The sequence below is a fragment of the Acomys minous genome, assembly GCF_964271855.1.
Source record: "Acomys minous genome assembly, chromosome: 15".
In the NCBI taxonomy this organism is placed as follows: Eukaryota; Metazoa; Chordata; class Mammalia; order Rodentia; family Muridae; genus Acomys; species Acomys minous.
This window is the reverse complement of record NC_140497.1, coordinates 13,433,621-13,457,410: the sequence shown is the minus strand read 5'-3', so window position 1 is coordinate 13,457,410 and position 23,790 is coordinate 13,433,621. Positions and strand designations below refer to the sequence as shown.

Below are 23,790 nucleotides of genomic sequence, written 5' to 3'. Positions count from 1 at the left end.
ACCTGTTATATTTTTAAATGGCCTTGGTTCATCTGGGGCAGGGTAGATATTAATCCTCTAAACTACCTTCCATTTTGGGGCAGGCATCCCATACCCTGAGCCAATGCCATCTACTTCTAATAATTTCTATCGAGTTACCTCCCATCCATAATCCAAAATATTTGCTTATGCTCTTCATCCAGGCCAAATCTTCCATCTACGTCAGCTTCTCCTCCACCTCACCATGGTGCCAGCCTCCTTCCATCTTCCTCTCTCAAGCCCAGGAACCTTAGCCACACCTTTCCACTTGCCCTGCCCAGGTGTGATGACTTTTTATTGGTCAAGCAGGAATAAGTTCTTAGGCAAGGTTAAAAACAATTGGGTTATGTAAGCCTGCTCATTTGGGCAGCAACCAGAGCAGCCCCAACACCCCTCCATGGCCTCTGCATCAGCTCCAAACCTGCCCTGACCTCCTTTGATGAGGAAGTTTTTTTGTTTTGTTTTGGTTTTTTTTTTTTGCTTGTTTGTTTTGGTTTTTCGAGACAGGGTTTCTCTGTTTGGGGAGGACGTAGACAGACTTTGGGGTATTGAGAGTCCCACGAGCTGTTCTGTAGCCGCCTGGAGGAACGCTGAGAGCAGTGAAGAGATGGAGGCTCAGCTTGTGATACTTCAGAGGGAAGCAGAGACTCCCCGGGCCATTTAAGAACCTGTGGTTCTGGCTGGGCGTGGTGGCGCACACCTTTAATCCCAGCACTTGGGAGGCAGAGGCAGGCTGATGTCTCTGGAGTTCCAGGACAGCCAGGGCCACACAGAGAAATGCTGCCTTGAAAAGACAAAACCAACCAACCAACCAATGAAGAACCTGTGGTTCTGGTTAGTTGGGGCTGAAGAATCCACAGTGATTAACAAGATACCAGGGCCACTATAGTGAAATCTTTGCTTGGCTGGGATAATGGATGCTGCTCAGCTGGGGCTCAAGAATCAGCTCCTTCCTGCATTCCGCTGTGCTGGAGGCTTGGTCCTTATTGTAGGAGGCTTCGCTCCTTAACAAGTGGGCTTGTGTTCACCTGCAGCCAGGAGGACTTGAAGGTGGGAGGAGAACACGTTGGGAGGGTCTGGAAGGAGCAGGAAAGAGGGCCAGGGTGGATATGACCAAGACGCACTGCATGTATGTGTAAAACTGTCAAGTAAGACATTTTAAATTTCAGTTAAAATGAAAGAAGTAGGGGGCTGGAGAGATGGCGCAGAGGTTAGGAGCACTGACTGCTCTTCCAGAGGTCCTGAGTTCAATTCCCAGCAAGCACATGGTAGCTCACAACCATCTGTAATGTGATCTGATGCCCTCTTCTGGCATGCAGGTGTACATGCAGGCAGAGCACTCTACATAATAAATAAATAAATAAATCGTTAAAAAAAAATGAAAGAAGTGGGGCTTGGTAGAAAAGTCCCAAGTTTCTGGAACTATGCCCTCAGAAGGGCTGTGGGCTTCACAGTTCCAAGGTGTGATCTCTTCCTCCAACGTGCCCTCTTGCCTTTGTGATGAAGCTTTTCCAAAGTCTATAATATGTTATATTAAATAAATGTATTTTAAAAAATAACATTAGCCTAAGTTGAGTATTTTGTTATAGGTAAAGTGGACTAATCACACAAGGATTTTGATGTTATCAGCTTCTACAGCTAACAATTTTATACCTCAAAGCAGTAAAGTCATGTAATGAAAAAAGTTAGGGAGAATTCTCTTAGAGGTACCACTAATTCTCAGAGACATACAAGAATACATTTCAGGTTAAAATTAACTTTACAGTTACATGAGTCAAATCAGGTACAATATCAACACAGGAAAATTTTAATAAAATTTTATTTAGCTATAATATACATCTTCAACAGCTTAAATAAAAAAATTCATGATGTTAAGTGAATGTTATTTTCTTTGAGAATATCCATTTTTTCATTAAAATAATTTCTAAACCACTCTATATGCTCAACTTTCTGTTTAACACTCAGATACGGGTTTTTCGAAAGGCCACAGGTCACCAGCTCCATGAAGAAGCGAATTGGTCCTTGCTTGGGGAAACCCTCCAGGTGCTTATCCAAAAATATATGCTCATGGAATTCTGAGCCATCATCATCAAAACCTGGGAAACAAAGTAACAGAATTGTGAACACAAAGCCTACATCATAAAATTAACATTAATGATGTACTACAGCATAGTTAGAAGTAAAACAAACAAACAAACAAACAAACAAACCCTGGTAAAACTAGACCTAGCCTAACCACCAATTTAACACACGTCACTGTGAGCATCAGGTTCTCCAGACCCAGCCTGCAGGCTAAGGGGACACTGTCCCAGGGTGGTTGTAGAGCCTCAATAGAAGCAGCAGGGACTCACATATGTCAAGTCCTCCACTATAGAAGCAACTGTTGCTCACCAATATTGCTGACATCTGGGGAAACTCCTAAGAAAGTATACAGGGTACATTTAAAAGTAAAATAGGATAAAATCAAATGGAGGCAGAGGCAGGCAGATCTCTGTGAATTCCAGGCCAGCTGGTCTATAGAGTGAGTCAGGACAGCCAAGGCTACACAGAGAGACCCTGCCTTGAAAAACAAACAGACAACAAGATCATATAAGATGTTCAAGCAGCCTAAGAGAAGAAAACACGAATGCTAAATACAAAAATGAAAATAAAACAAGGGGCACAGTTATACTCTAACAGTTCAGTAAACTTTTTGTTTTGTTTTGTTTGAGACAGGCTCCCACATACGCCAGCCTGTTCTGACCTTCTGGCACTCCTGCCTCCATATCCCAGATGCTAGAACACAGGTGTGTGCACCATCCCTGGCTCAACGCTTACTGTAAATGAAATGATCCAAACCCAGCCCAAGCCATGTATTGGCACCGTGGACAGAAACTTGTGCAGGCTTGCTGCCCAAGTCTGATTGCCTGAGGTGAGCCTCAGAGGCCATGTGAAAGTGCCAGATGCAGCAGGGCAAACCTCTGTAACCACAGTGTGGCCCCTGCTGGGACTCGGGGGTCCAGATGGGGAACTGCTGGACTCCTCTGGGGGTCAGCCAGCTTGACACACAGCAGCAAACTCAAAAGAACCCGTCTCACACCATGGTGACAGGCGAAGACGGACACCCACGGCTGTCCTCAGATTCCGTATGTGACCCTGACAATGATAGCAAGTTCTGATTCTCTGTCTCCACCTCCCAAGGGATCAAAGCCGCATGCTACCATGGCCATTTTATGAGGTTCTGAGGGCCGACCCAAGACTGCGTGCACTAGACACACACTACTGACTGAACTTCATCCCTGGTCCCTATGATGCATTTTTGACATATAATTTTTCTCCTTTATTTTTATCATCAAATATCTAGAACTTAATAAAATTCTGACAATCTTTAAAACAACAGTTTAAAATAACATTGCTAGATTTGTTCTCAGAGACCATGGTGTTCTGAGATTAATATATGCACTTACCCACTCTGACACGGAACAGTTTCCCAAATGATCTCTGGCTGGTAACGTTAAGAGCGCCTACGGCACACCCACCTGCTTCGTTGTTGACTGGGAACTCCCACAGCTTCCCTTCCTTTGTCCACTGTATCATCTCCTCAAATCCATTCCCAGGGGGCTGCTCGCTGACTGCGGCCAGCTGTTTAGCAAACTCTATCTCCCAGAGAGAAGGGGCTGCTTCTGTGTGATTAAAAGACAGATTTTACGTACAGGAAGATATAAATGTCTTCTTAAAAATGTAATTATTAGCTCAGAGGGGCAAGGCACTGGCCACCAAGCCTGACTGCTCAAGTGTGACGCCCACCGCCATCCATACACAGTAGAGGGAGCGAATAAACTCCTGAAAGGTCTCCTCTGACCTCCACACTCAAACCCGTGCTCACACATATAGACACAACACAAAATGAGTAAAAATGTAATGAAAATTAATCTTAAAGCTTATTATCAACTCTATATTGATACACATTTTCAGACCTTGATATTCAGAATTAGTTTATAATGAAAGACTACCAGGAGCTAAAATTGCAACAAACATGAAACCCACAGGCTCTAAGAATAGTAACATGGCAAACCCTAGCATTTACTAACACCATGCCAGGTTACAACTGCACCTCTACTGGAAAAGAAAAAGAATTTTCAGTTTAAGCATGGCTTTATAAATCTGATGTTTTTCTTCGAAACAGAGCTCCTCTCTGCAGATTGGAGGTCCTCTTGCCTTGGTTTCCTGGGGCGGGTACTGGTGTGTGGGATGAATCATGTAATATATGTGATTTTCATTGTCAAGGCTCAGTCTGCCCAGACTAGTCACTAGTGAGACCATGGCACCATATGGCTGTGACCCTAGCACCCCAGAGCTTGAGTCAGGAAACCACAGTCTAAGGCACCCTAAGCTACAAAGAGAGGATACGGCCAAACTGGACTACACGAATTCTGTCGAAACCATCCTCCTAAAACTTTTTTTAAAAAGAAAATAATTTGGTAATGATAATGGCAAAGATGGTTGTGGTGGCGACAGTTTGTGGTCACAGCACTAAAGAGACAGGTGCTGGGGCCTCTGGCAAACACCGCGGCCAGCAGTAGCCATCAGTGGAAGGCAAGAAGGAAGTCTGGCGCAATTCAGTAGCTAGTGTTGGTTCATAGCCTGACCTCAGGTAGCTTAACTCAGGCATGTTGAAGGACAGCACAACCTGGAGAAAAGGTTCCTGGTGAGAATGAACTCAGTCCTGTGTGCACAATAAAGCTTAAGACCTGACTACATGGAAACTCTTCGTAAAGTACATGTGACATCTTCTGTAAAGATGGGCCCTAGAGATTGACTACATCAGATGCCTTCCGTTAAGTCAGGAACTATAGGCTGACTGAGAAAAACAGCTCATGACAGGGCCTGGGGAGGAGCTCGTGTGGCCCAGCTATGTAGAAAGTACAAACACCACCAGGCTGTCAACCACCTCCACTCCCTTCTTGTGTGCAGAAAAGAGGCCGTACATCTTCCTCTTAGAAGAGACAACTCAGTGTGTTTAACTTCTGGTTTCTATGGTGCTTATCTGTGAGCACATGGACTCTTGTGCCTCCTACAGAGACAAGAAGATCAGAGTTCAGGTCATTCTTGACTACCCGAGCCTCAACTATAGGAGTCCCTAGCAAAAGAAATAACAGAAAAAATACTAATGGATACCGAGCATTCAGTCTGTCTGTGAAAACACTTTTTAAAATATATTTTTTTTAATATTTATTTATATATATTCTGCCCACATGTGAGCCTGCCCGCCAGAAGAGGGCACCAGATCTCATTGTAGATGGTTGTGAGCCACCATGTTGTTGCTGGGAATTGAATTCAGGACCTTTGGAAGGACAGATAGTGCTCTTAACCTCTGAGCCATCTTTCCAGCCCACATTAATATATTTAATCTTCACCATCAACCCCATGAGTAAGGTAATACTACAGCAGCTGTGTACTGCCATTTCATATCTCTCCCTCTCCCTCTCCCCCCACCTCAGGTTTTGAGACAGGGCTTCTCTATGTAACAATAGCTCTGATTGTCGTGGGCTCACGTTCATAGACCAGGCTGCCCTTGAACTTACAGACATCCACCGGCCTCTGCCTCTGTTTCCTAGGATTAAAGGTGTGCACCACCATACTTTAGTCCTTTGTTTACTCTTGAAACTTAAGTCATCTTTCTAGAATGGTATAGGCACTTTGGCAAAACAATATAAGTTAATTAAAACGTTAAAAGCAAGACTACCCTCTCCCAGGAACTCTCCATGGATGGAGACAGAGGAAGGTAGTTACACTTTCCTTCCCAGTGACCCTTCATTTCAACCCTGATTGGTTGTGGGCCAGGAACTGCCACTTTCTCCTGGGCCCCTCTATCCTTTGGGGCTGTGCTACTTGCCAGGGACTACCACATCCTCCTGCCCTCTCCAACTCTTTGAGTCTCACCAGACCCCAGACTGGTTCTACCTTATTAGGGTTTCTATTGCTGTGATAAAACATCACAACCAAGCCGGGCATGGTGGCACATGCCTTTAATCCCAGCACTGGGGAGGCAGAGACAGGCAGATCACTGTGAGTTTGAGGCCAGCCTGGTCTACATAGTGAGTCCAGGACAGCCAAGGCTACACGGAGAAACCCTGTCTTCAAAAACCAACAAAACAAAACAAAACAAAACAAATAAATAAAAACACCAGAACCAAAAGCAACTTGCGGAGGAAAGGGTTTACTCCATCATACAGAGTAATCTAATGCACAGGGAAGTCAGGGCAGGAACTGATGCCATGGCTATTGCTGACTGAGGAACATTGCTGACTGGCTTGCTCCTCATGGCTTGCTCAGCCTATGTTTTATATACCCATGGACCACCTGCCCAGGAATGGCACAGTGGAATGGACCCTCCCACGTCAATCATTAATCATCACCACCACCATCATCATCCTCCCACAGCTTGCTCACAGGTCAATCTGGTGGGGACATTTTCTCAACTGACATCCTCTCTTTCCAAATTACTCTAGATTGCTATCAAGGTAACAAAAAAACTAACCAGGACAGGGGCCGTCAGGGACCTCCAGAGACCAGTAGGCTACCTGGGCCTCCCAAGCCAGCTCCCTCCATTCTGACAGCCCTACGCCAAGACCACACTCGCCACTACCAGTGGACGCACCTTGGCATAGCGGACTGAAAGAAGCATTCCACGCAAATAAAGTAAGAAAACTCAGGCGTAACTGTTCTAATACTTGACAAAATAGGACATGAAACCAAAATTAGTGAGAACAAACATGTCATACTTACTAAAGGAAAAAAACCTACCAGGAGGTTAATATAATCTTAAACATACACTCAGCAGACACAAGAGCACCCAACTTCATAAAGGAAACACTGTGTGTTAGATCTAAAACCACAGACCGATCCCAACACAGTGGTGTTGTGTGACATCAATACTCTACTGTCACCAACAGATGGTCAGCCAGAGAAAACTAAACAGAGAAGCTCTGGAGTTCAATGACATCAGAAGCCAAACAGGCCTACAGGACACCTACTGAGCATTCCACCCAAACACTGAAGAATACATGTCCTTCTCAGCAGCAATTTCTTCACAGTGCACCATGCTTCTGTCCAAAACAAATCTCAAAAAGTATAGAAAATTCTACCTAACCACAATGGAGTAAAGCTGTTTAATCGCAGACACTACATAAACACATGGAGACTACACAACATGGTGCTGAATGATAATCTGGTCACAGAGGAAATCAAAATGGAAGTTTACAAATTCTAGAATTGGCAGGGCATGGGGGTGCATGCTTTTAATCCCAGTACTGGGGAGGCAGAGGCCAGCCTGGTCTACAAAGTGAGTCTAGGATAGCTAAGGCTACACAGAGAAACCCTATCTTGAAAAATCCAAAACAAACCCAAACCAAAAATTCCTAGAATTGAACAAATACACATAAAAAATAAGGGACATACTAAAGCCAGTCCTAAGAGAATTACAGAACTAAGTACCTACACGAAAAACTTTGAAGTCTCAAATTAATAATTTAGTGATACACCTGAAGGCACTGAAAAACAGTAACAAAGCCCTAAAAATCATCAGGAAGAAATCATCAAAATCACAGCTGATTTAGTATTTCAGAAACGAACAAACAACAAAATAAAGAAAGAATAAAATGAACAGTTGGTTCTTTGAGAAGACTGACAAGCAGCCAAGTTAACCAATCAAAAAAGAGACTATCCAATTTACTAAGTCTATGTGTGCGCTCTGCTCTGGGCTGTGAGCTGCTCAAAAGCAGGCAGCCGGGCTTACTTATCTTCACTAGCAGCAGAGAGGCACCCTGCAAATGCCGGGCGAAGAGTGCTTTCTAACCAAAGTGGCAGCCAAGCCACAGCTCTGGGGTATTCACTGGGAGTGCTGACCTCTCAGGATCCCACAGAATGCTATATTTTAAGGGGGAAGCATGGCCCAAATTAGTAGTAGTTTCACTCATAAGCGAGAGCTAGGTCAATGACAGAAGAAATGTAAAAGCAAATACCCAGCTGTTATAACCACACCACCATGGCCTTCTTTGAAAGACTGAGCACTTCTCCCCTGGACAAGTGCTGCTCTCTTCTTAACAAACCTGGTTCATCAGCAGGTGCTTCATCAGCAAACGCCTTAGCATCAAAAATTGAAAGTCTTTTCCCCTTGAATAAAATTTTCCTAAGATAAAAACATTTAAAAAACACATCTTAGTAAGATATATTTGTAAAATGCTAACAAAAACGCTTAAGAAAAAATGCACATGAAACAATCAGTTGCAGATAATCACACTGACCAACATCAGACATTTTAGCTAAATTGCCATGATTTTAGGACTCATAAGTAAAAAGGAACACTCGCCCTTAGATTTTTGTTTCATAATACAACAAACCAGCTAAACTTAATTTTCAGAATACTCAACTGAAAGTTCTAGAAAACTCAGTGTTGTGGAAAGCTATAAGATATGCAAAAACAGAAATTGCTAAACTAACCATTTGTTCTTGAGGACAAAAAACAGTGCAAAGTTTAATTGTAACTATAACTTGGGAGGCTGGAGAGATGGCTCAGCGATTAAGAGCACTGGTTGCTCTTCCAAAGGTCCTGAGTTCAATTCCCAGCACCCACATGATGGCTAATAACCATCTATAATGAGATCTAATCCCTTCTTCTGACATGCATGAAAACAGAGCACTCATATACATAAAATAAATAAATCCTTAACCAGCACCCCCCCCAAAACAAAAACAAACAAACAAAAACTATAACTAAGGAGGCAGAGGTAGGCAGATCCCTGTAAGTTTGAGGTCAGCCTGGTCTACAAAGTGAGTCTAGGACAGCCAAGGCTACACAGGAGAAACCCAGTGTCAAAAAAAAAAAGTCTTCATGAGTTCTTTACCAGTTTAAAAACATTATTTAATAGGGCAACAACCTGCAATTTCACTCCCATCATCCACCATGGAGCACCTGGCACCTTGTTACTCCCCCATTCTCCCCTGTCACCTCTTAACACACAGTGTAGAGGCGACTCTCTGTCCCCTGTTTACTTTTTGACGTTTGTTTTGTGCTGCTTTTCTAAATGTGCATTTTATGAGCCAGGGCCCCTGGGTGGTTTGACTGGGAATGGTCCCATCAGCTCCATATTTTAACACGTGGTGCCTGGCTGGTGGCACTGCTTGGGAAAGGGGTGTGGCCTAACTGGAGGGAGGACGTCACGGTGGCTGGCTCTGAGAATTAGTAGCCTAACCCCACTTCCACTTCCGTCTGTCCACTTTGGGCTTGTGACCCCTTAGCTTCCTGCTCCAGCTGCCATGCCTCTGCCCCGTCACAATGGAACTATAATCCCATTTAAACTCTTGGGCTATGCTGTCTTGGCCATGGTACTTCATCACAAGAGGAAAATCACTAATACAGCTGCACTGTGTACCCCAGACCAGTTTCAAACTGAGCCTCTTCTGTTTTAGACCCCCAAATGTTGGGATTACAAATATGTAGCACCATGCCTGGCTACTTCTAATTTTTACATTTACTTATTTATTTATTTATTTTTTAGGTTTTGTTTGTTTTGTTTTGTTTTGTTTTTGAGGCAGGGTGTCTCTGTGTTGGCCTTGGCTGTCCAGGACTCACTTTGTAAACCAGGCTGGCCTCAAATTCAGAGATCTGTCTGCCTCTCTGCCAAATGCTGGGATTAAAGGCATGCGTCACCACCGCCAGCTCATTTATTTTTAAATGTGTATGCTAGCGTGCCTCACCTGTGTGTATGTGTGCTTGTGCCACTGCCAATGTCCATATGAACGAGCTACTTCATTCAATATGTTAAGAACAATAAATCACTTTAGTAATTCAGACAACCATTTGAAATGTTAACTACTGGCGCTTCCTGTATAAAGGCTGACAGCTTTTCAGGTTCCCTATAAAGCAGTAATGTTAACACCCAGAAGAAGCTAAGTCATTTCCGAGACTCTACTTAAAACCCACGGAATGCACATAATGCTGAAGGCCCTCCAACTGTATGTCCTGCACCTGAAGGCAGTTTAATAATCATGGGTCCATGCCAAACACCTGGCCTTTTGAACTTAAAAAGCTATATTTATGTATGTGCATTTTGTATTTTCTTAGAGCCTTATTATATAGACCAGGCTTGTCTCAAGCTCAAGAGCCATTTGCTTACACCTCCCAAGTGCTAGGATTATAGGTGTGCACCACCATGCCTGGTCTTGTCATTTTAGGGACAGTCTCACTCTAGCCCAGGCTGAAGTGGAACTCACTATGTGTGAAATCCACAGTGGCCTGAAATTCATGCTGCTCCTCCTGCTGCGGCCTCCTCTGGGTTGCATTACGGTTAAGCTACCATGCCTGGCCTTTTACTGATTTCTCTAAGGCATGAAGAAAGGGAACCATAACTCTACATGCAAGGGCAGAGGATGCTCAGTGTTAGGATCTTTCAGAATTAAAGGAAATGCTTCTTAAAGTCACTTGTTCAGAATTTGGTCGCCACCACCTATTCTAAGTGAAGGGATCACCATTCAGTGTGGGTGATGTGAGTCAAACTCACTCTGATTTATCATGAGTGATGTATCTGCTTTATACTGTTAAACCTAGGGAATTCCTCCCCAGGAAGTAACACAGTGAGTTCCAGCTCAGCGTGGGCATACCCTTACACTCAGTACTGCAAATTGCATTTGTTGGGTGGTGGGGGCACAGAGGTCCTCGTACCCACGGAGAAGCACTGAGAGAACCAGGAATGTTAACCACACAGGGGTGTCTCCTCAATGGAGGAGATAAAATCAAATTCCTGCATTCCACCCAGAAAGGTGAGAGTGGGTTTTGTTAACCTGGTGACTTATTTGCTGTCTGTGGAGGCGGACCTCACCCACCTTAGCTGCAGAGGCGGACCTCACCCACCTTAGCTGCAGAGGCGGACCTCACCCACCTTAGCTGCAGAGGCCGACCTCACCCACCTTAGCTGCAGAGGCAGACCTCACCCACCTTAGCTGCAGAGGCCGACCTCACCCACCTTAGCTGCAGAGGCAGACCTCACCCACCTTAGCTGCAGAGGCCGACCTCACCCACCTTAGCTGCAGAGGCGGACCTCACCCACCTTAGCTGCAGAGGCAGACCTCACCCACCTTAGCTGCAGAGGCGGACCTCACCCACCTTAGCTGCAGAGGCCGACCTCACCCACCTTAGCTGCAGAGGCAGACCTCACCCACCTTAGCTGCAGAGGCAGACCTCACCCACCTTAGCTGCAGAGGCAGACCTCACCCACCTTAGCTGCAGAGGCCGACCTCACCCACCTTAGCTGCAGAGGCCGACCTCACCCACCTTAGCTGCAGAGGCAGACCTCACCCACCTTAGCTGCAGAGGCAGACCTCACCCACCTTAGCTGCAGAGGCGGACCTCACCCACCTTAGCTGCAGAGGCGGACCTCACCCACCTAATTCCCCAGAATGGTTATTCCAGACTCTTCCCTCTCTAGACCATCACCCATCCTTGGGGAGATGTCATTGTACTTTATGGCCACTGACCCCTATGATATCTCAGTCAGAGAGCACACTAGAGCCTAGGCCTCTTAGCTATAGACCCTCCCCCCCCCCCACCATGGACACATGGTCTTTGTAAAGGAGTTCCTATGTAGTCACACCTTAAGCTTTATTGTGCACCTGGAATTGGGACTGATCTTGCTGGAAACCTTTTCCCAAATTGTCACTGTCTGCAATGACACCCCCTGGGACCCCCTAGGCACTAATGTGCATATATATATAAGACAGCTTCTTAAGAGATGGGTCTCGGTTGGAATTCCAGAGGAGACAGCTGTCCTCCTAGTTTTATGTCAACTTGACCCATGCTAGTGTCAGTTGGAAAAATGCCCTAACCAGACTGGCCTGTGGGCAAACCTGTGGTGCATTTTTAAAATTGGTAATTGCTGTGGGAGGGCCCAGTTCACTGTGGGCCGTGCCACCCTTGGGGTCCTGAGTTGAATAACACAGCAAACTGAGCAAGTCAGGGTGAGCAAGCCAATAAACAGCACTCCTCCAGGGCCTCTGCTTCAGTTTCTGCCTCTAGGTCCCTGCTTTGAGTTCTTGCCTTGACTTCTCTCAGTGACTCTGTAACCTGAAGTGTAAGATGAAATAAATCCTTTCCTCCCCAAGTTGCTTTTGGTCGGGGCATTTTATCACAGCAGGAGAAACCCTAACTAGGTATCCACAGTGGTCATGGATCCATCAGTAATAACATGCAGAATAAATTAAGATTATAGTTGGCGTAAAAACAACAACAACAACAACAACAACAAAAACTACACAAACACACCCTAGAAGGCCACAACATCTGAATACCTTTTTCTGAAATCAGCTGGGTTCTCCTTATTAGGAGAAGAATCCTCCATTCCTTCGTCAAACTGAATCTGGTCCTGTGGTTTTGTGTTAACTCTTGCAGAAGTGGATTTGACAATTTTCATATCCGATATTATGTGACTGAAACTGAAATAAAGAGGTCAAGAGCATTAGGAATCCTACCTGCACTGGAGTAGCAAATTTTTCTTTTGTCTTTTTTTTAATATCTTGAGGGTTTAATTTTTTTTTTTAATTACTTATTATGTCTACAGTGTTTTTGCCTGCATGTATGCCTGCATGCCAGAAGAGGGCACCAGATCTCATTACAGATAGTTGTGGGTGACCATGTGGATGCTGGGAATTGAACTCAGGACCTTTGGAAGAGCAGACAGTGCTCATTATCTCTGAGTCATCTCTCCAGCCATGCAAATTTTTAACAGGAGATATAAGATTTAATTCTTCATTTTTAAAAAATAATTAATTTAATTTTATTTTATGTGTATTAGTATGGGGGCAAGGGTGTCAGATCGCTTGGAACTCGAGTTACAGACAGTTGTGAGCTGCCATGTGGGTGCTGGGAATTGAACCCAGGTCCTTTGGAAGAGCAGACAGTGCTCTTAACCACTGAGCCATCTCTCCATCCCCTCTAACTTCATTTTTAATGCCCCAATGAGAGCATGAAGATTTATGATTACATAAAGTCACATGCTTATGCTCATATGCCATAAAGATGTGTGTCTCCAATTTTTTAAATATACTCTTGAGAAATCATTATGTGAAGGATAAAAATGTCAATGACAAAAGTTATTTTTTTTAAGATTTTTATTTATTATTATTATTATGTATACAGTGGTCTGCCTGCATGTACACCTGCACACCAGAAGAGGGCATCAGATAACATTACAGATGGTTTTGTGAGCCACAATGTGGTTGCTGGGAATTGAACTCAGGACCTTTGGAAGAGCAGGCGGCACTCTTAACCTTTTTTTAAAGATTTATTTATCTATTATGATGTATACAGTGCTCTGCTTGCATGTACTCCTGCAAGCCAGGAGAGGGCGCCATATCACATTACAGATGGTTATGTAGAGCAGGCGGCGCTCCTAACCACTGAGCCATCTCTCCAGCCCCCGACAAAAATTATTACATCCAGAGAAACTAATAGGAAAATACAAACAGGTAATTGTACCTGCCACCTTCACTAACAGTTACGTTAAAATTGAAAATGGGCTGTTTGCTGTCATGTGACAGTTGCGGAGGTGCTTACTCCACGGTTCTCAGGGATTGATGTGCTCTAACGCCCACTGAGAACAGGAGACTCAGATCTCCCTCCAAAGTGAAGCACTGCTACTCTTTATGACCTCCGGCAGCAAGCAGTGAAACATGGCATCAATTAACACAGAGGCAGAGGGAACAATGATAGGACTGGAGAAATGGCTCAGCAGTTAGGAGCACCTGCTGCTCTCCAAGAAAACCTGGGCTCTCCGGTTCCCAGCACCCACAGGGCAGCGCAAACCCCCGGCAACTCCAGCTCTTCTGACTCTGCAGGTTCCTGCACACACATGGTGCAGATACACACACTTAGACACCTACACACGAAATAGCCTTTTAAAGGAAAATGGCCACGTTGAAAAGCTCAGCTCAAACATCAGAGGGAGGAAACAGGTTGACATCCATACTGTGAGCAAACCCAGCAGAGAAAAACTAATTTTCTCAAAGAAACTACTTACTCAATTACTTTTTTTTTTTTTTTTAAATAACACTACTGATTTAATCATTTCTCTTTCAGTGGCAAAAATCTTTGTAACTTCGTAAAGGAAAAGCTAAGCCATTCAATTAAACCAGGATCTGGAGAGATGGCTCAGCAGTTAAAGGTACTTGCTCTTATGAGGTGAATGTTTTAAATTTTATTGTTATGTGGGGTGTGCATGTGTGTAGGCATGAGCTTGACACGGCACGTTATGAGGTCAGCAGAGAGCTCATGGAGTGAGTTCTTGCCTTCGATCATGAGGGCTTGGGGATGAAAGGTCATCAGGCTAGGCAGTAAGCACCTTTACCTACGGCGTCATCTTCTTGGTCCATAAGGTGGGTTTTAGATGGAAAAGAAGTGGGTACCATCACCATGACCGCCTACATGAAACTTGCCCTTCTGAGACCTCAGCATCACTGATATCAACACCCGAACACTGACCTAACCCGGCGCTTCTCTCTCGCCTTTTGAGCCTTCACCTCCTCCTCGTGTTGCTGAAGCTGCCTGAGCAGCTCAGACTTGGTCGCGCGCTTGTCAAAAGGGAGAGAATCTGCAACAGCAGCCGCCGCTGCCACCAACTCAGGAGTCAGGAGCTCATCTCTAAAGGGGGATGAAATGAGGAAGGGAAAACAGAATCGGTTAGTACATCGCTAGTTTGTAAAAAGAAAAACAGTGTGGGGAGAGAAACTAATTCATAAAAGTATTAAATTTCTGACAAAAGCAAGAATTCTTCAATAGTCAACACGGTTTTCTGGGTGGTTTTGTTGTTTTGACATGGGATCTCATTAGGCTGGCTGTAACTCACAGTTTCCCACCTCAGCCACAGAACTGCTAGGGTGACGTAGCTCCATTAGACACACCACATATATAAAAGACCGTGCTTTACACGCTGGCAATATATCAACTTCCAAACAGTAAACTCTAAGTTAATACATACTTGCTGCCACAAACCCATGTACTACATACATTGGTAATCCCAGCATTCCTAGGGCCAGTGACAAGAGACAGGAGAACTGGCTGAAAGCTCGAAGGCCAGCACCCAGAACAGAAGCAGAGTCCAGAAGACCCTATCCCAGAACACAGTGGGAAGAGAGAACCAACTCCAAACCCATTTGTACTCTGACCTCCCCATTCTTGGACACACACACACACACACACACACACACACACAAAGTAACTATCAGAGGCCCTGTACTTCTGCTCTTCAGCCCGACAGTGTCTCTTGAGTACTATAATTTAATACACTGTTTACTGTAAGAAAAGGCTTATTGGAACTGTAGATTAGTCTCACGGAACACTCAACTGGAGTTCAAGTACCTCTTCTTGGGAGGCTCTCCTGGAGCTCGCTGGAGCCTGCCAGCTGTAGCCTGCAGACTGGCGGGAGCTTTCCTGCCACGTGGCTTTGCTGTTTGCACATTTGCTGTGCTCACTTCAACCTTCATGTCCTTAATAATGTCCAGCAGGTCTTTTTTCGAAGTCTCCTTTCCCTTGTCTCGACTTTCTGTTGCATTCCGGGAAATTTCATTGTCTGGAACAGACTGATTATCTTTCTTGTTATAGATGGAGCTACTGGTACCAAAGTGTCTTTGGATATTATTTTCTGTCCTGGAATGACATATTAAAGAGTAACAGAAAAGCATAATGCAAAAATAATAAAGCAGTACTGAAAAACCTGCTTCTACATTTAAAAGAATTTCAATTTAAGCCCTTCCTATTTTCTTTTGCTTTCCATTATTATTAATAATTATAAGGGAAGCAATTCATCCAGTGTTAGCATACACTCTGGGCCTTGCTTGTACAACAAGACTGTGGACAATTTTTCACAGCCACATCAATCTCAAAGTCAGCATTATCCTTTCCTAACAGACAAGGAAACTGAAAACCACCAAAGTAACCATGCAGGGTATTTTAGTTACTCTCCTGTGGCTGAGAGAAACACCACAGCTTAAAACAATCAGTGGGAGTCACCATGCAGGGAATTTTAGTTACTCTTCTGTGGCTGAGAGAAACACCGCAGCTCAGAACAATCAGTGGAGGAAGGAACCTATTTGGGCTCCTGGCTCCAGAGGAGAGCAGCCCTTCAGATAGAGAAGTGCTGCAGAAGGGGCAGGCATGCCAGCAGGAGGCTGAAGCAGAGAGCAAACTGCCGGCATCACAGGGCTTTTACTCTCTCAAGGCCCACCCTCACCTTGACACACTGCTGCCAGCAAGGCCGCACCTCTTAAACCTCCCCAAAACAGTGCAGCCATGACAGGAGAGCATCTTCAAATACCTGAGCCTGTGAGGGAGAGTCTCACAGGCTGCCCACAGGCTCATGGTCATATCATAACGCAAAATATACTTGGTCCAATTTTTAAAGTCCCCTTAGTCCTTTACAGTTTCTGCACCCTTTAAAAGTTCAAAGTCATAGCCAGGCATGGTGGCACACGCCTTTAATCCCAGCATTCAGGAGGCAGAGGCAGGTGGGTGGCTGTGAGTTCGAGGCCAGCCTGGTCTACAAAGTGAGTCCAGGACAGCCAAGGCTAACAGAGAGACCCTGTCTCGAAAAACCAACCAACCAAACAACCAAACGAAAATCATATAGTATCTTGGTGTAATTCTAGCCAAGCAAGTGAAAGACTTGTATGAAAAAAACTTCAAGTCTCTGAAAAAAGAAATTGAAGATTTCAGAAGATGGAAAAATCTCCCATGCTCATGGATTGGTAGGATTAACATAGTAAAAAAAAAAAAAGGCTATCTTACCAAAGCAATCTACAGATTCAATGCAACTCCCATCAAAATGCTTGAAAGACCTTGAAAGAACAATTCTTAACTTCATTTGGTGTAGGAACCAGGCCCGACTGGGCTGCCTGCCTGTCTTGCTGTTCCATGTCCTGTTTCTAGCAGCTTCCATGTCTGTGTTTATCTTGGTTAGCTAGTCATGTTTACTGCTTTGAGATCGTGCCCCTCCCTTCCTTGAGACTTGTCCACCTGTGTGCAATTACCTCTTGAGGGATTTCACCTGGGAGGAGGATTCCTGTTTTGATGCCTATAAGAGGTCTCTTTGGAACTCTGGAGGGACGAAAAATAATAAACCCCCGCCTCGGCTGCTGCTCTTTTAGCACGAAGGACCTGCTGTGTTAGAGAGAGAGAGAGAGAGAGAGAGAGAGTGAGTGAGTGTGTGTGTGTGTGTGTGTGTGTGTGTGTGTGTGTGTTGCTTGAGTTAAATCCGTAGTCCCTCGCCCCCGACTCGGTACTGTGGTAGCGCGGGCACCACAGTTTGGGAAAAGAAAAAACCTCAGACTAGCTAAGGCAATCCTATACAATAAAGCATATTCTGATCCCTGATCTCAAGCTGTACTAAAGAGCAACAGTAATAAAAACTGCATGGTACTAGCATAGAAACAAGACAGGTAGATCAATAAGAATAGAATCCAAGGACCCAGAAATAAGCCAACATACCTATGGACACTTGAATTTTTACTAACAAGCCAAAACCTACAATGGAAAAAGATAGCACCTTCAACAAATGGTGCAGGTCTAACTGGATGTCTACTTGTAAAAAGTGCAAATAGACCTTTATTTATCACCCTGCATAAAACTAAAGTCCAAGTGGATTGAAGACCTCAAAATAAAACAAGACACACTAAATCTGTTAGAAGAAGAAGTTGGGGGAAGAGCCTTGAGTTCACTGGCACAGGAGACAACTTCCTGAACAGAACACCAACAGCTCAAGCTCTAAGATCAACAATTAATAAATGGGACCCTGTGAAAGTGAAAAGCTTCTGTAAGGCAAAGGATGCTGTGAACAGAACAAAACAACAACCTAAAGACTGGGAAAAGATCTTTACCAACCCTACATCTGACTGTGGGCTAATATCCAAAATATATAAAGACTCAAGAAATTAAACACCACCAAACCAAATAATCCAATTCAAAAATGGGGTACAGAGCTAAACAAGAATTCTCAACAGAGGATTATCAAATGGCAGATAAATACTTAAAGAAATGCTTAACATCCCTAGTCATCAGGGAAATGCAAATCAAAATGACTCTGAGATTCCATTTTACACCCATCAGAATGGCTAAGATAAAAAACTCAAGTGACAGCACATGCTGGCGAGGATGTGGAGAAAGAGGAGCACTCCTTCATTGCTGGTAGGAATGCAAACTTGTACAACCACTTTGGAAATCTATCTGGTGCTTTCTCAGAAAATTGGGAATAGTGCTACCTCAAGACCCAGCTATACCACTCCTGGGCATATACCTGAAAGATGCTCCACCATACAACAGGAACATTTGCTCAACTATGTTCACAGCAGCTTTATTCATAACCAGAATCTGGAAACACCCTAGATGCCCCTCAACTGAAGTATGTATAAAGAAACTGTGGTACATTTACACAATAGAATACTACTCAGCTATTAAAAACAAGGAAATCCTGACATTTGCAGGCAAATGGGTGGAACTAGAGACAATAACCCTGAGTGAAGTAACCCAGACCCAGAAAGACAAGCATGGAATATCCTCACTCATAAGTGGATATTAGCCACATGATACAGGATAACCACACTACAATACAGACATGAAGAAGCTAAATAACAAGGAGGACCCTAGGGATGATGTTTAATTCTCACTCAGAACGCCAAATAGGATAGACACCTGAAGCGGTTAAAGAGAAGGCTACTACAGAGATCCTCTGCAAGACCCCACCCAGTGGAGGATCAAAGCGGATGCTGAGACGCACAGCCAAACAGTGTGGAGCACAGGGAGTCTTATGGGAGACAGAAGGGCCTGGAGAGGACAGGAGCGCCACAAGGAGACCAATGGAGCCAACAAATCCGAGTAGGGGAGGGGGCTGCTGCAGAGACTGACGCACCAACCAAGGACCAAGCATGGCGTGGACACAGACCCTCTGCTCAGATGTAGTAGCTAGGCAGCAGTCTCCTTGTGGGTCCCATAATAAGGGGAGTAGGGACTTCTTTGACATGGACTCTGGGCCCCACACATTGATCACTTCCTCCTGGCAGGGCGGCCTTGCCAGGCCACAGGGGAACAGGATACAAGCAGTCCAGATGAGCCTTGATAGGCTGAGGTCAGATGGTGGGGGAGGAGGGCTCCCCCTTTTCTGAGGACTAGGGGAGGGGAAGGGGGGTGAGGGAGGAAGGGTGGACTGGGAGGTGATGAGGGAAGGGCTACAACTGGGATAGAAAGTGAACAAAAGAATTTTTTTAATTAAAAAAAAGGGATCAAGATGGGCAGTGGTGGCGCACGCCTTTAATCCCAGCACTCGGGAGGCAGAGGCAGGTGGATCTCTGTGAGTTCGAGGCCAGCCTGGTCTACAAAGTAAGTCCAGGACAGCCAAGGCCACACAGAGAAACCCTGACTCGAAAAACAAAACAAAAAACAAAACAAAAATAAAAGGGATCGGGTGTGCATCATTTGGTCACAGATCTGTCCTTTGAGAGCTGCCCACCTGTCTGTAATCATCTAACAGGCACTTAGCAACTGCTTTGCTAAGAGGCTAAGGGACCATAAGACAGCTGAACCAATAAACACCCTGCACCGCGCTCCCACTACCAGAGAATGAGTCTAGACCTCAAGCTCGCTGGCCGCATGCTCTGCACTGAGCTGCACGCCCCCCAGAGGTCCCTCACAGAATCTCACTGTCAGTTTTTACGATGTCCTTAGTCCAGCCTCCCACCAAGCTACACCACACCAAGCTTCTAGGCAAGATAAACTCTGAGCAGGAGTCCTCCATTTTCTTCTGGCTCCTCAACTACAGCTGCTCCAGCACCTTGCCCCATAGCTACATTGGTTCGTAGTGATGTGCTTTTCCTTAGTCTTTAGTATACAAGGAAACTATCTATCCTACTTGCTGCAACATAGATTCTTCAGTCCCAGGATAGAATTCTGATTTAGTGCCTTCAAGGAGAAACTAATGTTTTTAAATTTGAGACAAGTTCACTAGTCAGAGGAAGTCATTTGAGAAGCTACATTATTTAATCCATCTGACCTTACACAATACATTCTCTAGCTCTTAACTGCTACCACGTACAGGAAACGGATTCAGGAGACCCCAGATTTTCACATTTGGAATGGAACTTGGGGGTTTGCATTTCAATTATCATCTAAGGTAGTTCAGCTGTGATTTGTTTTCCGCATTGCACCTTGGGTCAAATAATGTAGTGTTAGAAATGGCAGTTCCAGACTTGGAACACGTCAATGAAAAAAATTTTTCCTAAACTCCGAAACTATATAATTTGCTTATGAAAATGCCCTAGGCTACCTCATCAGTCACTTGAGAACTAGGGTGAAAAGTAAGTTACAGAGATGGTATCGTCATGGCCAATAAACAGAATGCTGATAATATGAATATGGTGCAAATTAGGCATTTTATATTTCAAATTATTTCAAAACACTTAAAATTGGAAAAGTTCATTATTATTATTATTATTATTATTATTATTATTATTATTATTATTATTATTAATTTCTGATAGTTAATGTTGAAGGCTCCTTATCAGACAAGTGAAAATCAGAATGGCAGGACTGTTTTATTAAGAGCTCACCACCAGTAACTGATATATGGTAGGCACTTTAAATAATGCAGTAAAGAACGAAGGAGGGAAGCATTAACGAGGCCGTCAAAAAAGGTCGGGAAGCACAGAATGAAAGAAAACGACTTTTCTTTTGGAGTCTGTACAAACAGAAGTAGCAGCAATATGAGGGGCTGGTGTGCTGGCAGAAAGACCACAGGACAAGAGACAAGACAGGCTGTCATGGTTGTTTGCTATAACGACCGTGACCTTGGGCAAGTTGACTTTAAAACAACCGCGTCTAAACGCCTCGGTCACAGTATCAACACTCAGCCCGGGTTACAGCTACACGTCAAGGAGTAGGAAGAGGAATCCTGGAAGACCGGCGGAGCCAACCACTCTGAATCGCCTTACCTGACAGCTCCGGACCGAGCCGCGGGCAGCGCACCCAAAGCCACGGAGACTTCCCGGTTTCCAGAGGAAAAAGGGAGGCCCAAGAAAGGGCGAGGGCGTACAAACGCCGGGATTCTATGGAGCATCGTGTAAAAACCAACTCCAGCGAGAGCGCAACCGGAAGCACGAACTCAAGCAAGAGCACAACCAAATTAGGGCGTCCCTCCTCCAAAAAAGTCCCCCGAGATGTTTTCCGCCTGTGCTGGTCCTTGCCTTTAGGGTTCCGGCTGGCAACATAGACCTGCAATTGTGTTCCTGTGTTTTTGGCTGACTTGATTCTGCAGTTTCATTGAGTAGAGTCCTTATCAAGGTTCCATAAGGGTATTGGTCGGATAGATGAACGGGATAATCAACTGAATCAAAAGTTATTGGGACAATAAAGAACTGACCGCATTTCCTGTCCCTCCCTCCCACGAGAGACGGGAGAGTCTGCAGCGCTAGTCTTTTTACAGCAACCCCTGGTCAAAGTCTGGGCTAGGTGTTTCCAAGTTCTTATCCTCTTTTCCAGTGAATTGAAAGTAAGGAGTCCCACAGATTTGAAAAATAAGCTAGATAATTTTATTAAGAGTCAAGTGAAAATGCAAATTAAAGAGGGAAATACTGTCAAGATCAACAGGGGGCTACATGAGTGAAAATACTGAGGGGTCATGATCGTGGCTGGAGGCTTATGGGGACTGTGGGCGGCGGGAGCTGGAAAGAAGCTGTGGCTGCAGAGACTGGTTGGTTAAATAGCACCGTAATACTTTGGAAAGATTGGAATGTTGCAGGTCCAGAAACTAATTTAATTACTTTATTTTGGGCTAGTTCTAGCGCTACTCCCGCCCCAAACCGTTCCTTCCCTTCTGTGTTGGGACTAACCTTTTGGAATCCTGGGCCTATAGAAAAGCTTCCCTGTCTTGCTGTACTTGCCTCTCTGATGTACCCACCGATGTACTTTAATCTTGTCTTGATTTATAATTTTCCTTGTTCTGAAAAACTATTTTAAAAATTAATGAAACTGCTTCCATGTTTGAACGTGGAATTTGAGTTAACCTAGATCTGTGTGCCTGAGCCACGGTTACTCAAAATGCCTCCAGAATGAACTATTTCTTATTCCATTTAAGATGAGAGTTGCTCCCAGCACTTGGGAGGCTGAGGCAGGAGGATCCCTACAAGTTTGAGGGCACTCTGGTCTACAAAGTGAGTCCAGGACAGCCCAGGCTACACAGAGAAACCTTGTATTGAAAAACAACAAAGATGAAAGTTACAGGGTTTCTTTGTTTGTTTTTAACAGGGACGAGTATTGGCACCACAATGTGGGGACCCAGGACAGATCCACTTTTTTTTTTTTTGAGACAGGGTTTCTCTGTGTAGCCTTGGCCATCCTGGACTCACTTTGTAGACCAGGCTGGCCTCGAACTCACAGCGATCCGCCTGCCTCTGCCTCCTGAGTGCTGGGATTAAAAGCGTGGGGCACCACGCCCAGCCTGACAGATCCACTCTTTACTGGGTGAATCTCTGAATGGAAGCCAAGTACCTGCTTGAACCCATTGAGTCCAGACCATCTGGTGTTATTTTCTCAGGGATTTTTCTGGGGGAACACTTTCATAAAACCTGATGTAACTGGGGCTGGCAGGTATAAAGACATTCTAAAGAGACTCTTGTATCTTTCAACCGGACTATCTATCAGACTGCTGAAAGAATGGACCTTAAACCGGACAGTGGTGGCGCACGCCTTTAATCCCAGCACTCGAGAGGCAGAGGCAAGCAGATCGCTGTGAGTTCGAGGCCAGCCTGGTCTACAAAACGAGTCTGGGACAGCCAAGGCTACACAGAGAAACCCTGTCTCGGAAAAAAAAAAAAAGAAAGAAGAATGGACCTTAAGGCTATGGGATTTCCCCAGGACTCTCATGATGGGAGATGGAAGGGGCCCCAGACAGACGAGTAACTTGTCTCCCTGAACATCTTGTCTAACATCTTGTCAAGCCACTTTACAGGATGCAGCTAAAGCTCAGATGATGCTGAACCAACGGAGAGCGTGACCGCGCCTTGAGAAGGATGTGCTTGGATGTTCACAGAGCCTGTATTTAAGCTCTGATCTTACGTCAGGACCCTAAAGGTGGACTTGAGAGGTTTTCTAGACCTCTGTCCTCGCTTCCCAGTGTGAGAACCATATATACATATAGACATAGATATAGATAGATAGGTAGATAGATAGATAGATAGATAGATAGATAGATAATTAGTTTTTCACTTTTAGTTTGGTTCTTTTAATAGGCTCATTGTGGAAGAGTGACCAGACCTGACTTGTTGCAAATTGTGACAGTCTATGATAATTGTTTTCTTATTATTTTTTGTTCTCAAAAGATTTTTTAAAGCAAACTGTAGTCACTTCAGTTCCTTTTTAAAAATTCACTTTTGCTATGTGCTAAAAAATGTTTTTTGCATGCTGAATTAAAATGCATATGCAGTTTCAAATATAAATATTGCAATAATATAGTAAGGCCTGGCAAATTCATACTGTTTATTAATTTGAGTACTTTAAACATATTAAAACCTATTGTGATGACATCTTTGGGAATTCAACAAACATCTCATTGAACTGGAAGCTCAGCCTACCCGCCCCCACCCCCTGGCCCCCAGCCACTTAGGACTTCTGATTTTCTTAAGCCAACAGGCTAAGGAAAAACTGTGTTAGGAGGAGTGATTGATGCAGATCACCAAAGCGAAACTGCGTTGCTTCTCCACAAT

General features: G+C 44.5%; 1 protein-coding gene across 1 annotated transcript; it reads right to left on the bottom strand.

The window, feature by feature from the left end:
• Positions 1-1,820: 1,820 nt before the first annotated feature.
• MRPS31 (mitochondrial ribosomal protein S31) lies at positions 1,821-21,240 on the bottom strand. The gene is made up of 7 exons (XM_084759314.1): positions 21,022-21,240; positions 15,407-15,694; positions 14,531-14,689; positions 12,343-12,486; positions 8,109-8,188; positions 3,537-3,680; positions 1,821-2,114 (listed from the first exon to the last, which is right to left on the bottom strand). Exons 1-7 carry the CDS (start codon positions 21,144-21,146, stop codon positions 1,882-1,884), a joined length of 1,173 nt encoding a protein of 390 aa, XP_084615440.1. The 5' UTR covers positions 21,147-21,240; the 3' UTR covers positions 1,821-1,881.
• Positions 21,241-23,790: the final 2,550 nt, after the last annotated feature.

Bases quoted from the DNA above. Each gene is read 5' to 3' on its own strand.
- MRPS31 (XM_084759314.1), bottom strand. From the start codon at position 21,146: ATGCTCCATAGAATCCCGGCGTTTGTACGCCCTCGCCCTTTCTTGGGC. The intron at 3,681-8,108 runs GTTTGTTAAGAA...TTAATCACACAG, and splicing joins AGCACCTGCTGATGAACCAG to AAGCAGCCCCTTCTCTCTGG. The intron at 2,115-3,536 runs GTGGGTGTGCCG...TTTGTTTCCCAG, and splicing joins CCCAGTCAACAACGAAGCAG to GTTTTGATGATGATGGCTCA.